General features: G+C 41.8%; 1 protein-coding gene across 1 annotated transcript in view; it reads left to right on the forward strand.

Annotated features, from left to right (window-relative positions):
* The first annotated feature begins 8,534 nt into the window (after positions 1 to 8,534).
* The window catches only part of LOC115415726 (Na(+)/H(+) exchange regulatory cofactor NHE-RF3-like), a 52,412-nt gene continuing 46,725 nt past the window's right edge, over positions 8,535 to 14,221 (forward strand). The window contains exon 1 of the mRNA XM_030129367.1: positions 8,535 to 8,596. Within this exon, the coding sequence (XP_029985227.1) occupies positions 8,535 to 8,596 (62 nt within the window). The remainder of the gene's footprint in view (positions 8,597 to 14,221) is intronic.

The raw sequence follows: 14,221 nt of genomic DNA on the forward strand, positions 1-14,221 counted from the left end.
GGAAAGATGGGTGGAAGAGTTTTACACTAAAGATGAACAAACAAACACACAAACACACAAACAAACAAACAAACACACAAACACACAAAGCAAAGTGACAATACCTCCTGGTGGAGGTAATAACAGACATATATTCTTATGAACATATATACATATATGTAGAAATGACATTTAAATACAACAGTCATGATACTAAAACATAAAACTGATCATTTGGATGTCCGGTCCCTATTTTCCAGATACCATAATGTTCATATACGGTCCCCATAACTGTACACATTCCTCCAGTTTTCCTCTGGTCATATAAGTCAGTCTTTCCAGTCCCATACGTTCTGATCGTTCTTCTGTCCTGATCGTTCTTCTGATCGTTCTTCTGTTCTGATCGTTCTTCTGTTCTGATCGTTCTTCTGATCGTTCTTCAGTTCTGATCGTTCTTCAGTTCTGATCGTTCTTCTGTTCTGATCGTTCTTCTGATCGTTCTTCAGTTCTGATCGTTCTTCAGTTCTGATCGTTCTTCAGTTCTGATCGTTCTTCTGTTCTGATCGTTCTTCTGATCGTTCTTCAGTTCTGATCGTTCTTCAGTTCTGATCGTTCTTCTGTTCTGATCGTTCTTCTGTTCTGATCGTTCTTCTGATCGTTCTTCAGTTCTGATCGTTCTTCAGTTCTGATCGTTCTTCTGTTCTGATCGTTCTTCTGATCGTTCTTCAGTTCTGATCGTTCTTCAGTTCTGATCGTTCTTCTGTTCTGATCGTTCTTCTGTTCTGATCGTTCTTCTGATCGTTCTTCAGTTCTGATCGTTCTTCAGTTCTGATCGTTCTTCTGTTCTGATCGTTCTTCTGATCGTTCTTCAGTTCTGATCGTTCTTCAGTTCTGATCGTTCTTCTGTTCTGATCGTTCTTCTGTTCTGATCGTTCTTCTGATCGTTCTTCAGTTCTGATCGTTCTTCAGTTCTGATCGTTCTTCTGTTCTGATCGTTCTTCTGATCGTTCTTCAGTTCTGATCGTTCTTCAGTTCTGATCGTTCTTCTGTTCTGATCGTTCTTCTGTTCTGATCGTTCTTCTGATCGTTCTTCAGTTCTGATCGTTCTTCAGTTCTGATCGTTCTTCTGTTCTGATCGTTCTTCTGTTCTGATCGTTCTTCTGATCGTTCTTCAGTTCTGATCGTTCTTCTGTTCTGATCGTTCTTCTGTTCTGATCGTTCTTCTGATCGTTCTTCAGTTCTGATCGTTCTTCAGTTCTGATCGTTCTTCTGTCCACTGCTTTATAGAAGGAGCCTTCATGCTCTTCCAGTTCAAAGGCATGTACCAGTCCAAAGTCCAACTCTTTGGTTTGTTTCTTAGTGTGTGTGTGTGTGTGTGTGTGTGTGTGTGTGTGTGTGTGTGTGTGTGAAATCCTCAGGGTTTATTCCCAGTTTACACAGTTGAGCACTAAATGGAATCTTCGTGTTAAACACCTCAGACATACACCTGATGACCTCTTCCAGACTCTGTGTATCTTTGCACATTTTCACAGACAGTGAATCCCAGTTCCGTTCTTCTCTGGACATTCGGTGCATGTATGAGGACTATGAGTGGACATATGGTGGAGTTTCTCAGGGGTTCTTTAAACCCTTGTTAACCATTTCTATTGTAGTGACTGAAGTCTTGTATTTACGGTTGGTTTTTGGTCCTGGTTCCAGTCTGGTTCATCTGTTTCTTCTTGTATGTCATTTCTTCATGCGTTCAGTGTACTTATTGCTGAATCTTTAGAATCTGACCTAAACAGATTATGATCATGTAATAGTCTGTTACACTATCTTACAGATAACTGTTCACACACCAGATCTATGACACTTTTCAGTCTGGGTTTAGACAACGCCACTCAACACAAACCGCACTATTAAAAGTGTCTAGTGACATCCTGATGGCGGCTGACTCCGGGAAATCCACTGTCTTGGTCCTGCTAGATCTCTCCTCGGCCTTTGACACAGTGGACCATCCCATAATGATTGAGAGACTGAGGGACCTGGTAGGGATGTCAGGTCCTGTGCTAGACTGGTTCTCCTCTTACCTGACCGGCAGAAGCTTCACTGTGTCAATAAACAACTTCCAATCTGACTCAGCGGATCTACTGTGTGGTGTGCCCCAAGGCTCTGTCCTGGGACCAGTCCTATTCTTACTCTATGTCCTCCCACTTGGCCACATTATCCGACAGTACAGTGATGTCTCCTATCATCTATTCACAGATGACATCCAGATGTACTGCTCCTTTAACTCCTCTGAGCCCCACAAACTGAGTTCCTTAATCATCTGCTTGTCAGAGCTGAAGCAGTGGCTAAATGAGAACAGCCTGCAGCTGAACTCCAGTCAAACACAGACCCTCATCATTGCCCCGGACAGTGCAATCCCAGGGATCAGACATCACCTTGGAGACCTGAGTTCCTCGGTAAAGACCAAACTGAGGAATCTGGGTGTCATCTTTGACCAGGACATGTCTTTAGAATTCTACTCCAAACACCTAGTCAAAAACTGTTTCTTCCAACTACGCAACATCTCCAAACTCAGATCTATGGTGTCCACAAATGAGCTCCAGATGATCGTTCACGCTTTTGTGTCTTCTGGCTCAGACTACTGCAACAGCCTGTTTACATGTTTAAACAGAAGGAGCTGGCCCGTCTACAGTTTGTCCAGAACTCTGCTGAAGGCTCCTGACCCGCACAAACAGGAGAACCCACATCACTCCCATCCTTAAATCTCTCCACTGGCTCCTGTTCTATATCGTCTTCATTTCAAAATTCTGGTGCTACCTTTCCGGGCCCTACATGGCCAGGCCCCTGCATACATTGCTTCCCTGATCCAGCCCTACAGCTCGACTCGTAGCCTGAGGTCTTCAGGACAGCACCTGCTGATGGTTCCACGCACCTGCTGATGGTTCCACACACCTGCTGATGGTTCCACACACCTGCTGATGGTTCCACGCACCTGCTGATGGTTCCACGCACCTGCTGATGGTTCCACGCACCTGCTGATGGTTCCACACACCTGCTGATGGTTCCACGGACCTGTTTTAGCACACGCGGTGACAGGTCTGTTAAAGCTGTGGACCACGTCTATGGAATGACCTGCCTCTACACCTATGGTCCATGGACTCTGTACAGAGCTTTAAGAAACACCTCAAACCCTCCTGTTCCAAAAGGCTTTTTAGTCTCCCACCTGACCCAGGACCACCACAGACTGATTACACTCTTTGTATTCATCATAAAGTACTCCATATGTCCTGCCCCCCCCCCCCCCCCCCCCCCCAGTCTCGCTATATCTCTATCGCTCTCTCTTTTCTCCTCCTTCACTCTCTCTCTTTAACCCCACTGGTCCAGGCAGACGTCCATCCTTCAGGAGTCTGGGTCTGCTCCAGGTTTCTGCTGTTAAAGGGAAGTTTTTCCTTCCACTGTCACCAATCACAAGTGTTTGCTCCTGAAGGATTCTGTTGGGTCTCTGTGAACTTAATTTGATTCTGATTTGAATGATAAAGCACTTTGTGACTCTGTCTGTGAAAAGTGCTCTAGAAATAAAATTTACTTACTTACTTACTTGTTGTAACGTCCATCAGCATCTGGTTTTTTAATTCACCTGGCTCTAGTTGTGAAAAAGTTCTTTCCATTGCAGTTTTGTGTGATATACCACTTGCGTTACGCCTGAAAAACCACCTCGTGCCAGTGCAAAAACGTTTAATTGAAAATGAGAGTTTTGGTGAAATTGTCATTTTTCCATCAGGTAAATTTTTATGCGCACGTTATATTCACGCAATTTGAGTGTCGATGGAAAAGTGACTTGTGACTGTGTCCAGTAACGCACACAGTCACATGATCGGGTCAGTGAAGACATGTCCTCTCAGATACGATATCCTGCATTTTACTTGAACTGGATTTTTAGTAGGAACAGTGTGTGGTGTTTTAATTGTAATGAAATATACATTGAAAAGTATTTTTTGTTTTTTATCAATTACTTGAAATTCCAGGTGACCCCTAGGTTGAAAAACACTGGTTTAATCTGTGGCACATGCAGGTGTCACAGAGCAGCTCTGTTATTACAGATCCGGTCCTCAGTGGATGTCCTCATGTACCGCTGTAAACTGTGGAAATCATCCCATCACACTCATCAATGGCTCCTCACACGTTCCCGGGGAAGATGTGACTTTGCTGAACTCCTGTTAAATGTAAAGTGGGTCTGAACAGGACTCCACAAAAGCCCAGGACCAGAGTCAGAGCGTGTGAGGCTCAGCCGTCTGCTGGGAAGCCTTCCCTTCATTCCAACACACAGATGGTCGACCTTCACAAACACAAGTGAGCAGCAGCGTGGGCTCCACAAACTGTCCCCACAGGAACACTTGGACCTCAAGGGAAGAAGACACACATGCCAAAAACACCCTAAAGGCACATTAGTAAGGCACTGACAATCCATGTGCCAACTTTAGATATCATCATCCTTTTCCAACAGATACAACATTTACTCTGTGATTCCATTTTCCAGTTAGTTACAATATGAACAGAAATAAGGAACAGATCAAAGTTTGCCATTGCTGTGTGTGTTGGCCACCATGGACAGACCAGTAGGACACTACTACTGATAGACTAGAAAGTCTAGTTTTAAAAAGCAGAAATGCACTGTGTTCTTGGATGGAAGTAACGCATTATAAATGTAATGCTTTACAGTAACAGATTACTTTTTGCCGTTGTGCAGTAGTGGAAGGCATTACTAATGAATTTTCATTCATATTTTACTGTGTACATGTTCAGTGGCACTCATGTTACAACACACTTTTAGCTCATAATTTAATAGTTCAGATGAAAACACAAACAAACAGCACGATCATGAAAACTTAATGAATCAAATGCAGAAAATGAAGTTGTGTTTCCTGTTGGTGTTCAGCCAGTGGGTGAAGGCGGCAGAAGACAGTCCACTGGACACACAGACCTACGCTCATTACTTTGAGTTTGTCCTGAATACGGACAAGAAGAACGGAAGCATTTGGAAGGAACTTGTACAACACTGACAGTCTCATTTGTAGTCTGCTAATCCCAGAACTACAACTCCCATGATGCCACACACACTTCCAACTGCTCCTCTGCTGCGTTCACTTGTCAGATATTCTCACCTTGAAAGAACCCTGTGACTGAAAACATGCAAACGAAAAGATTTTTTTACAGAAGTTTCAATCCTTTTACAAAAGCAAGAAGGACACTTCAAAACCAGAGGTGAATGCATCAGTTTCATTTATAAGAATCAGTTACAGAAAATGAAAAAATGTGGCAGAAGTTAAAAAAATAAATAAATAAATTAAAGCTGCTCCAGCACAAAACATCAGTGTGTAATTAGACATGTTATTGATTAAACATGTGATCTTATGTTAATAAAAATAGAACTGCTAATTTAATCAATGTAACTTAACAAGGATGTCTTCATGAGATTTTGTAATTAATATTATACTACATTTGATCTGGAACAAGCTAAAGTATGTTTGTGCATAATATAGAGAAACAAACATGACCTACTTACATTTAAGCCTTTTTTTTTCAATTTCAAGGCTCATTATTGACTTTCACTAACTAGATTTATTCCAGTTTCAACACATTCATTACTTTCCCCCAGTGGCACACTGTGTTTTTAATGAGAGGATGTGGTTACACTGAAGGAGGGGTTTTCCCCAGTGTGTGAAAGCACTGCTGGTGGGGCGAGGATCTAAACAGAGTTACTTAGTTAGTTAGTTAGTCAGTTAGTTAGTTAGTTAGTTAGTTCGTTAGTTAGTTAGTTCGTTAGTTAGTTCGTAGTTAGTTCGTTAGTTAGTTCGTTAGTTCGTTAGTTAGTTCGTAGTTAGTTAGTTAGTTAGTTCGTTAGTTAGTTCGTTAGTCAGTTCGTTAGTTAGTTCGTTAGTTAGTCAGTTAGTTAGTCAGTTAGTTAGTTAGTCAGCTGGTTAGTTAGTTCGTTAGTTAGTTCGTTAGTTAGTCAGTTAGTCAGTTAGTTAGTTAGTCAGCTGGTTAGTTAGTTCGTTAGTTAGTTCGTTAGTTAGTCAGTTAGTTAGTCAGTTAGTTAGTTAGTCAGCTGGTTAGTTAGTTCGTTAGTTAGTTCGTTAGTTAGTCAGTTAGTTAGTTAGTTAGTCAGCTGGTTAGTTAGTTCGTTAGTTAGTTAGTTAGTTAGTCAGTTAGTTAGTTAGTTAGTTAGTTAGTTAGTTAGTTAGTTAGTTAGTAGTTAGTCAGTCAGTCCACCTAGCAGAGGACAGACAGGTGAACATCCTGTGTGCACCACGACACTGACAGATGATCCAGTTAAAGTCTGTGGTTCAGAACAGCAGAGTGCATGTGTGGAGGTCACACTGTGTGTGTGTGTGTGTGTGTGTGTGTGTGTGTGTGTGTGTGTGTGTGTCTGCTGATTCTGTTTAAAAACAGAAACTGCTGTCAGTGTGTGAGTCACAGAGACCAGGTGGAAAAGACAGACTGGACTGAAGCAGCACAGTGTTGTGCTTCAGTCCAGTGTTGTGCTTCAGTCCAGTGTTGTGCTTCAGTCCAGTGTTGTGCTTCAGCCCAGTGTTGTGCTTCAGTCCAGTGTTGTGCTTCAGCCCAGTGTTGTGCTTCAGTCCAGTGTTGTGCTTCAGCCCAGTGTTGTGCTTCAGCCCAGTGTTGTGCTTCAGTCCAGTGTTGTGCTTCAGTCCAGTGTTGTGCTTCAGGATGCTTCCAGTATGTCACTGTGTCTCTGTCCCTCCCACAGACTGCCAGGATGCCATGGACTTTCCACGGTGAGTTTGACTTCTCATACACTTTTGTTGATAGACAGACTGAAGCGGTGTTTCAGCACCACTCCAGCCTAACCCTAACCCTAACCTTAACCCTAACCTTAACCTTAACCCTAACCCTAACCTTAACCTTAACCTTAACCCTAACCTTAACCTTAACCCTAACCTTAACCTTAACCCTAACCTTAACCTTAACCTTAACCCTAACCTTAACCTTAACCCTAACCTTAACCTTAACCCTAACCTTAACCTTAACCTTAACCCTAACCTTAACCTTAACCCTAACCTTAACCCTAACCTTAACCTTAACCCTAACCCTAACCTTAACCCTAACCTTAACCTTAACCTTAACCTTAACCCTAACCTTAACCTTAACCTTAACCTTAACCTTAACCCTAACCCTAACCTTAACCCTAACCTTAACCTTAACCCTAACCTTAACCTTAACCCTAACCCTAACCTTAACCTTAACCCTAACCTTAACCTTAACCCTAACCCTAACCTTAACCCTAACCTTAACCCTAACCTTAACCTTAACCCTAACCCTAACCTTAACCCTAACCCTAACCTTAACCCTAACCCTAACCCTAACCTTAACCTTAACCCTAACCTTAACCCTAACCTTAACCTTAACCCTAACCTTAACCCTAACCCTAACCTTAACCCTAACCTTAACCTTAACCTTAACCCTAACCTTAACCTTAACCCTAACCCTAACCCTAACCTTAACCCTAACCTTAACCTTAACCCTAACCTTAACCCTAACCCTAACCTTAACCCTAACCTTAACCTTAACCTTAACCCTAACCTTAACCTTAACCCTAACCTTAACCCTAACCTTAACCTTAACCCTAACCTTAACCCTAACCCTAACCCTAACCCTAACCTTAACCCTAACCTTAACCCTAACCCTAACCTTAACCTTAACCCTAACCCTAACCTTAACCCTAACCTTAACCCTAACCCTAACCTTAACCCTAACCCTAACCTTAACCCTAACCTTAACCCTAACCTTAACCCTAACCCTAACCTTAACCCTAACCTTAACCCTAACCTTAACCCTAACCCTAACCCTAACCTTAACCTTAACCCTAACCTTAACCCTAACCTTAACCCTAACCCTAACCTTAACCCTAACCCTAACCCTAACCTTAACCCTAACCCTAACCCTAACCTTAACCCTAGCCTTAACCCTAACCCTGACCCTCCAGAGGAGCTGGGCTTCCACAGTTTTGAAAACACACCTTTTTTCCAGAACTCTTTCTTCTGTACAGACCCACAGTTCCTTTTGTGGCAGTTCCCTCATGAATGTTTCTCTCTGTTGAACTGTTTTGAAGAAACTTATCACTATTTATTCTAACATCATCTTCTGTATTTTGTGTTTTTTCAGTGAAAATAATGTATTTTTCTATATTGAATTCACTGATCATGTAGATGTTCATTGAAGCTCAGATGAAAGTTGAGGGTTATTATTTAAGCAGAAACAAAGAAAACTGAAAAAAAAGTTGTTTTTTTGTTTTTTTCCAAATAACTGACTGTAAACACGAGTCCATCCTTTGTCATGGATCCATCTCCATGGGTTGGACTGGTGAGTCGGTGTTGGAGAACAGGGCTGTCAGACTGCGGTCCTCCAGGGTCGGTATCCTGCATGTTACAGATGGTTCCTCTTCCTTCACACCTGGGAGCCGTGACATCATCATCAGGTTTGTGCAGAGGCTGATGAGCTGATCAGTAACTGAAGCAGGTGTGCTGACACAGGGAACCGTCTGAAACATGCAGGATACTGAAGACCGCAGTCTGACAGCCCTGTTGGAGAAGGTGACGGTGTTTCCACGGTAACTACAGAGCATCTGAACGCCCAAATATGGTCATATCTGATGAACGTGAAAAGATGAAGAACTGTATTTGACACCAAGTATTGACCTGGACTGAGAGGATGAGTGGACCAGCAGGAATTCAACAGTTTAACTGGATCCCCAAAATGAAGTCTGTTGGCTGGGATGCAGTTTCTGTGAGCGCTGATGTCCCAGGTGTGAACAGGACTCATGTGCTTAGAGCTCTTCTGCCTTCACTGATGTTCCAGGTGTGAACAGGACTCATGTGCTTAGAGCTGCTGATGTTCCAGGTGTGAACAGGACTCATGTGCTTAGAGCTGCTGATGTTCCAGGTGTGAACAGGACACCTGTGCTTAGAGCTGCTGATGTCCCAGGTGTGAACAGGACTCATGTGCTTAGAGCTGCTGATGTTCCAGGTGTGAACAGGACTCATGTGCTTAGAGCTGCTGATGTTCCAGGTGTGAACAGGACTCATATGCTTAGAGCTCTTCTGCCTTCACTGATGTTCCAGGTGTGAACAGGACACCTGTGCTTAGAGCTGCTGATGTCCCAGGTGTGAACAGGACTCATGTGCTTAGAGCTGCTGATGTTCCAGGTGTGAACAGGACACCTGTGCTTAGAGCTGCTGATGTTCCAGGTGTGAACAGGACTCATGTGCTTAGAGCTGCTGATGTTCCAGGTGTGAACAGGACACCTGTGCTTAGAGCTGCTGATGTTCCAGGTGTGAACAGGACTCATGTGCTTAGAGCTGCTGATGTTCCAGGTGTGAACAGGACTCATATGCTTAGAGCTCTTCTGCCTTCACTGATGTTCCAGGTGTGAACAGGACTCATGTGCTTAGAGCTCTTCTGCCTTCACTGATGTTCCAGGTGTGAACAGGACTCATGTGCTTAGAGCTGCTGATGTTTCAGGTGTGAACAGGACTCATATGCTTAGAGCTCTTCTGCCTTCACTGATGTTCCAGGTGTGAACAGGACACCTGTGCTTAGAGCTGCTGATGTTCTAGGTGTGAACAGGACTCATATGCTTAGAGCTCTTCTGCCTTCACTGATGTTCCAGGTGTGAACAGGACTCATGTGCTTAGAGCTGCTGATGTTCTAGGTGTGAACAGGACTCATGTGCTTAGAGCTGCTGATGTTCCAGGTGTGAACAGGACTCATATGCTTAGAGCTCTTCTGCCTTCACAGCCAACACAGGCACTGTTTCCAACCACTGAGCCATGACCAGCCGTCAGCTGGGCCGTGGACCACTGCACCTGAGGGCCACTCCAGTGCTGCCTTCACACTACACGGAACCGGCTCAGCTCTGGTACCAGGTCCTGTTCCTATGCACCTGTGTTGTGTGTGAATGAACGTGTGTGTGTGTGTGTGTGTGTGTGTGTGTGTTGTGCCAGTATTCAGTGTCATGTGTTCAGATTATTCGTCCTGTGTCTCCACTTCCCCTCCAGTTTTCCTCTGCTGTCGTTCTGTTGTTCAGACACAGGAGTGCAGACTACAGCTGTCAACAGCTGGAGTTTCAGGTTGACTTTCCTCCTGTTCCAGTGCTTTTACTCTGACTGAACACTCTGAACTACTGGAGTACACTCATAGTGTCCTAATAACACTGTTCCATGAGTAAAGGAGCACTACACTGCTTCTCCACTGCCTTTAGAAGCATATATAAATATAAATAAATAAATAAATAAATATATGCTTACACTCGTAGTGTCCTAATAACACTGTTCCATGAGTAAAGGAGCACTACACTGCTTCTCCACTGCCTTTAGAAGCATATATAAATATAAATAAATAAATAAATAAATAAATAAATATATGCTTACACTCGTAGTGTCCTAATAACACTGTTCCATGGGTAAAGGAGCACTACACTGCTGCTCCACTGCCTTTATGTGTTTATATGAAGAGCAGTTATTCACAGGTGGAAATACAGCTGAGAACCCACAGACTGGCATCAGCAGGAGCAGTGGGGACCCATCAACCATGCATTCATTCATTCATCCATTCATTTGATCATTAATTAATTAATTCATTCATTCCTTTGTTCGTTCATTCATTCATTCATTCATTCATTCATTCATTCCTTTGTTCGTTCGTTCATTCAATCATTTATGTATGCATTCATTCATTTTTTCATTCATTCATGCATGCAATCATTCATTTGTTTGTTCATTCATTCATTTGTTCATTCATTCGTTCATTCATCTGTTAATTCCTCTGTTCGTTCATTCATTCACTCATTCATGCATTCTTTCATTCATGCATTCGTTCATTCATTCATTTGTTCCTTCTTGCATTCATTCATTCATTCATTCATTCATGCATTCATTCATTCATTCATTCATTCATTTCTTCCTTCATGCATGCATTAATTCATTCATTCCTTCATTCAGTCATGCATTAATTCATTCATTCCTTCATTCAGTCATGCATTCATTCATTCATTCATGCATTCATTCATTTTTTCATTCTTTCATTCATTCCTTAATTCGTTCATTCATTCATTCATTTATTCCTACATGCATGCATTCATTCATTCATTCATTCATGCATTCATTAAGTCATCTGTTCCTTCATGCATGCATTAATTCATTCATTCCTTCATTCAGTCATTCCTTCATTCATCCATGCATTCATTTGTTCATTGTTTCATTCATTCATTTTTGAAACCACTTCACCCATAGACCCTTTTCTGGCACTTCCCAGTTGAATTATTTTCAAATTTGTAACTTTTCTTAAGGGATAAGTCAACATTTCTTCTAACTCTGTGCTCTATATTTTGTATTTTTCAGTGACAGTCGTGTGTTTTCCTGTATTTAATTCATTGATCATGTAGATGTGAATAAAAGCTAAATTAAAGTTGAGGGTTATTACATAAAAAACAGAATTTTACTGACTTTTTCAGTCCAATCTGTCTTAAACCCAGTGTGTCCATCCACTGTTATTGATCCAACTCCATGGGTTTGACTGGGGAGTCAGTGTTGTAAAAGATGACGGTGTTTCCATGGTAACCACAGAACCTCTGAATGTCCAAATGGGTCATATCTGACATGTCCATTATCCTCGTGTCATAATCTTCATATAAATATTAATAGTTCATGTATGAAGCCCAATGAAAGTTGTTGCCAAATATGAAGAAATTCCATCAAGTTCCTGAGACGTCACCTTTGAAACCTGATGGAACCTAAATCCAACCAAATGATAAACTGTAATTACAGGGTTTGGAGAAAATGTCCGTGGTTTCCAAACACATGGAAGACAAATAAAAAAACTGTCCAGGATTATCTTCTTTTTTGGACCGCATACAGTGCATTCCATTTGGAAGTGGAAGTTGAATGTTCTGCACGTTCAGCCAACTGTTTCCAGTGGAACACCTCCTGACGTCAGATTTCCACTTTTAAAATCGGACCAACATCACAACCACAGCTTCTTATTCAAGACGTCGCCCCCGTACACTGACAGTCCACTGCAAAAATCTGACCCAGTGGATTTGTGTCATTTCTACTAAATCTGACCCAGTGGATTTGTGTCATTTCTACTAAATCTGACCCAGTGGATTTGTGTCATTTCTGCTAAATCTGACCCAGTGGATTTGTGTCATTTCTACTAAATCTGACCCAGTGGATTTGTGTCATTTCTACTAAATCTGACCCAGTGGATTTGTGTCATTTCTACTAAATCTGACCCAGTGGATTTGTGTCATTTCTGCTAAATCTGACCCAGTGGATTTGTGTCATTTCGACTAAATCTGACCCAGTGGATTTGTGTCATTTCTGCTAAATCTGACCCAGTGGATTTCTGTCATTTCTGCTAAATCTGACCCAGTGGATTTGTGTCATTTCTACTAAATCTGACCCAGTGGATTTGTGTCATTTCTGCTAAATCTGACCCAGTGGATTTGTGTCATTTCTACTAAATCTGACCCAGTGGATTTGTGTCATTTCTACTAAATCTGACCCAGTGGATTTGAGTCATTTCTACTAGATCTGACCCAGTGAATTTGTGTCATTTCTGCTAAATCTGACCCAGTGGATTTGTGTCATTTCCACTAAATCTGACCCAGTGGATTTGTGTCATTTCTGCTAAATCTGACCCAGTGGATTTGTGTCATTTCTATTAAATCTGACCCAGTGGATTTGTGTCATTTCTACTAAATCTGACCCAGTGGATTTGTGTCATTTCTACTAAATCTGACCCAGTGGATTTGTGTCATTTCTGCTAAATCTGACCCAGTGGATTTGTCATTTCTGCTAAATCTGACCAAGTGGATTTCTGTCATTTCTGCTAAATCTGACCCAGTGGATTTGTGTCATTTCTACTAAATCTGACCCAGTGGATTTGTGTCATTTCGACTAAATCTGACCCAGTGGATTTGTGTCATTTCTACTAAATCTGACCCAGTGGATTTGTGTCATTTCTACTAAATCTGACCTAGTGGATTTCTGTCATTTCTATTAAATCTGACCCAGTGGATTTGTGTCATTTCTACTAAATCTGACCCAGTGGATTTGTGTCATTTCTGCTAAATCTGACCCAGTGGATTTGTCATTTCTGCTAAATCTGACCCAGTGGATTTGTGTCATTTCTGCTAAATCTGACCCAGTGGATTTGTGTCATTTCTGCTAAATCTGACCCAGTGGATTTGTGTCATTTCGACTAAATCTGACCCAGTGGATTTGTGTCATTTCTACTAAATCTGACCCAGTGGATTTGTGTCATTTGTACTAAATCTGACCCAGTGGATTTGTGTCATTTCTGCTAAATCTGACCCAGTGGATTTGTGTCATTTCTACTAAATCTGACCCAGTGGATTTGTGTCATTTCGACTAAATCTGACCCAGTGGATTTGTGTCATTTCTACTAAATTTGACCCAGTGGATTTGTGTCATTTCTGCTAAATCTGACCCAGTGGATTTGTGTCATTTCTACTAAATCTGACCCAGTGGATTTGTGTCATTTCTACTAAATCTGACCCAGTGTATTTGTGTCATTTCTACTAAATCTGACCCAGTGGATTTGTGTCATTTCTACTAAATCTGACCCAGTGGATTTCTGTCATTTCTGCTAAATCTGACCCAGTGGATTTGTGTCATTTCTACTAAATCTGACCCAGTGGATTTGTGTCATTTCTGCTAAATCTGACCCAGTGGATTTGTGTCATTTCTACTAAATCTGACCCAGTGGATTTGTGTCATTTCTACTAAATCTGACCCAGTGGATTTGTGTCATTTCTACTAAATCTGACCCAGTGGATTTGTGTCATTTCTACTAAATCTGACCCAGTGGATTTGTGTCATTTCTACTAAATCTGACCCAGTGGATTTGTGTCATTACTACTAAATCTGACCCAGTGGATTTGTGTCATTTGTACTAAATCTGACCCAGTGGATTTGTGTCATTTCTGCTAAATCTGACCCAGTGGATTTGTGTCATTTCTACTAAATCTGACCCAGTGGATTTGTGTCATTTCGACTAAATCTGACCCAGTGGATTTGTGTCATTTCTGCTAAATCTGACCCAGTGGATTTGTGTCATTTCTACTAAATCTGACCCAGTGGATTTGTGTCATTTCTACTAAATCTGACCCAGTGGATTTGTGTCATTTCTACTAAATCTGACCCAGTGGATT

Source organism: Sphaeramia orbicularis, unplaced genomic scaffold (genome assembly GCF_902148855.1).
Source record: "Sphaeramia orbicularis unplaced genomic scaffold, fSphaOr1.1, whole genome shotgun sequence".
Taxonomy (NCBI): domain Eukaryota; kingdom Metazoa; phylum Chordata; class Actinopteri; order Kurtiformes; family Apogonidae; genus Sphaeramia; species Sphaeramia orbicularis.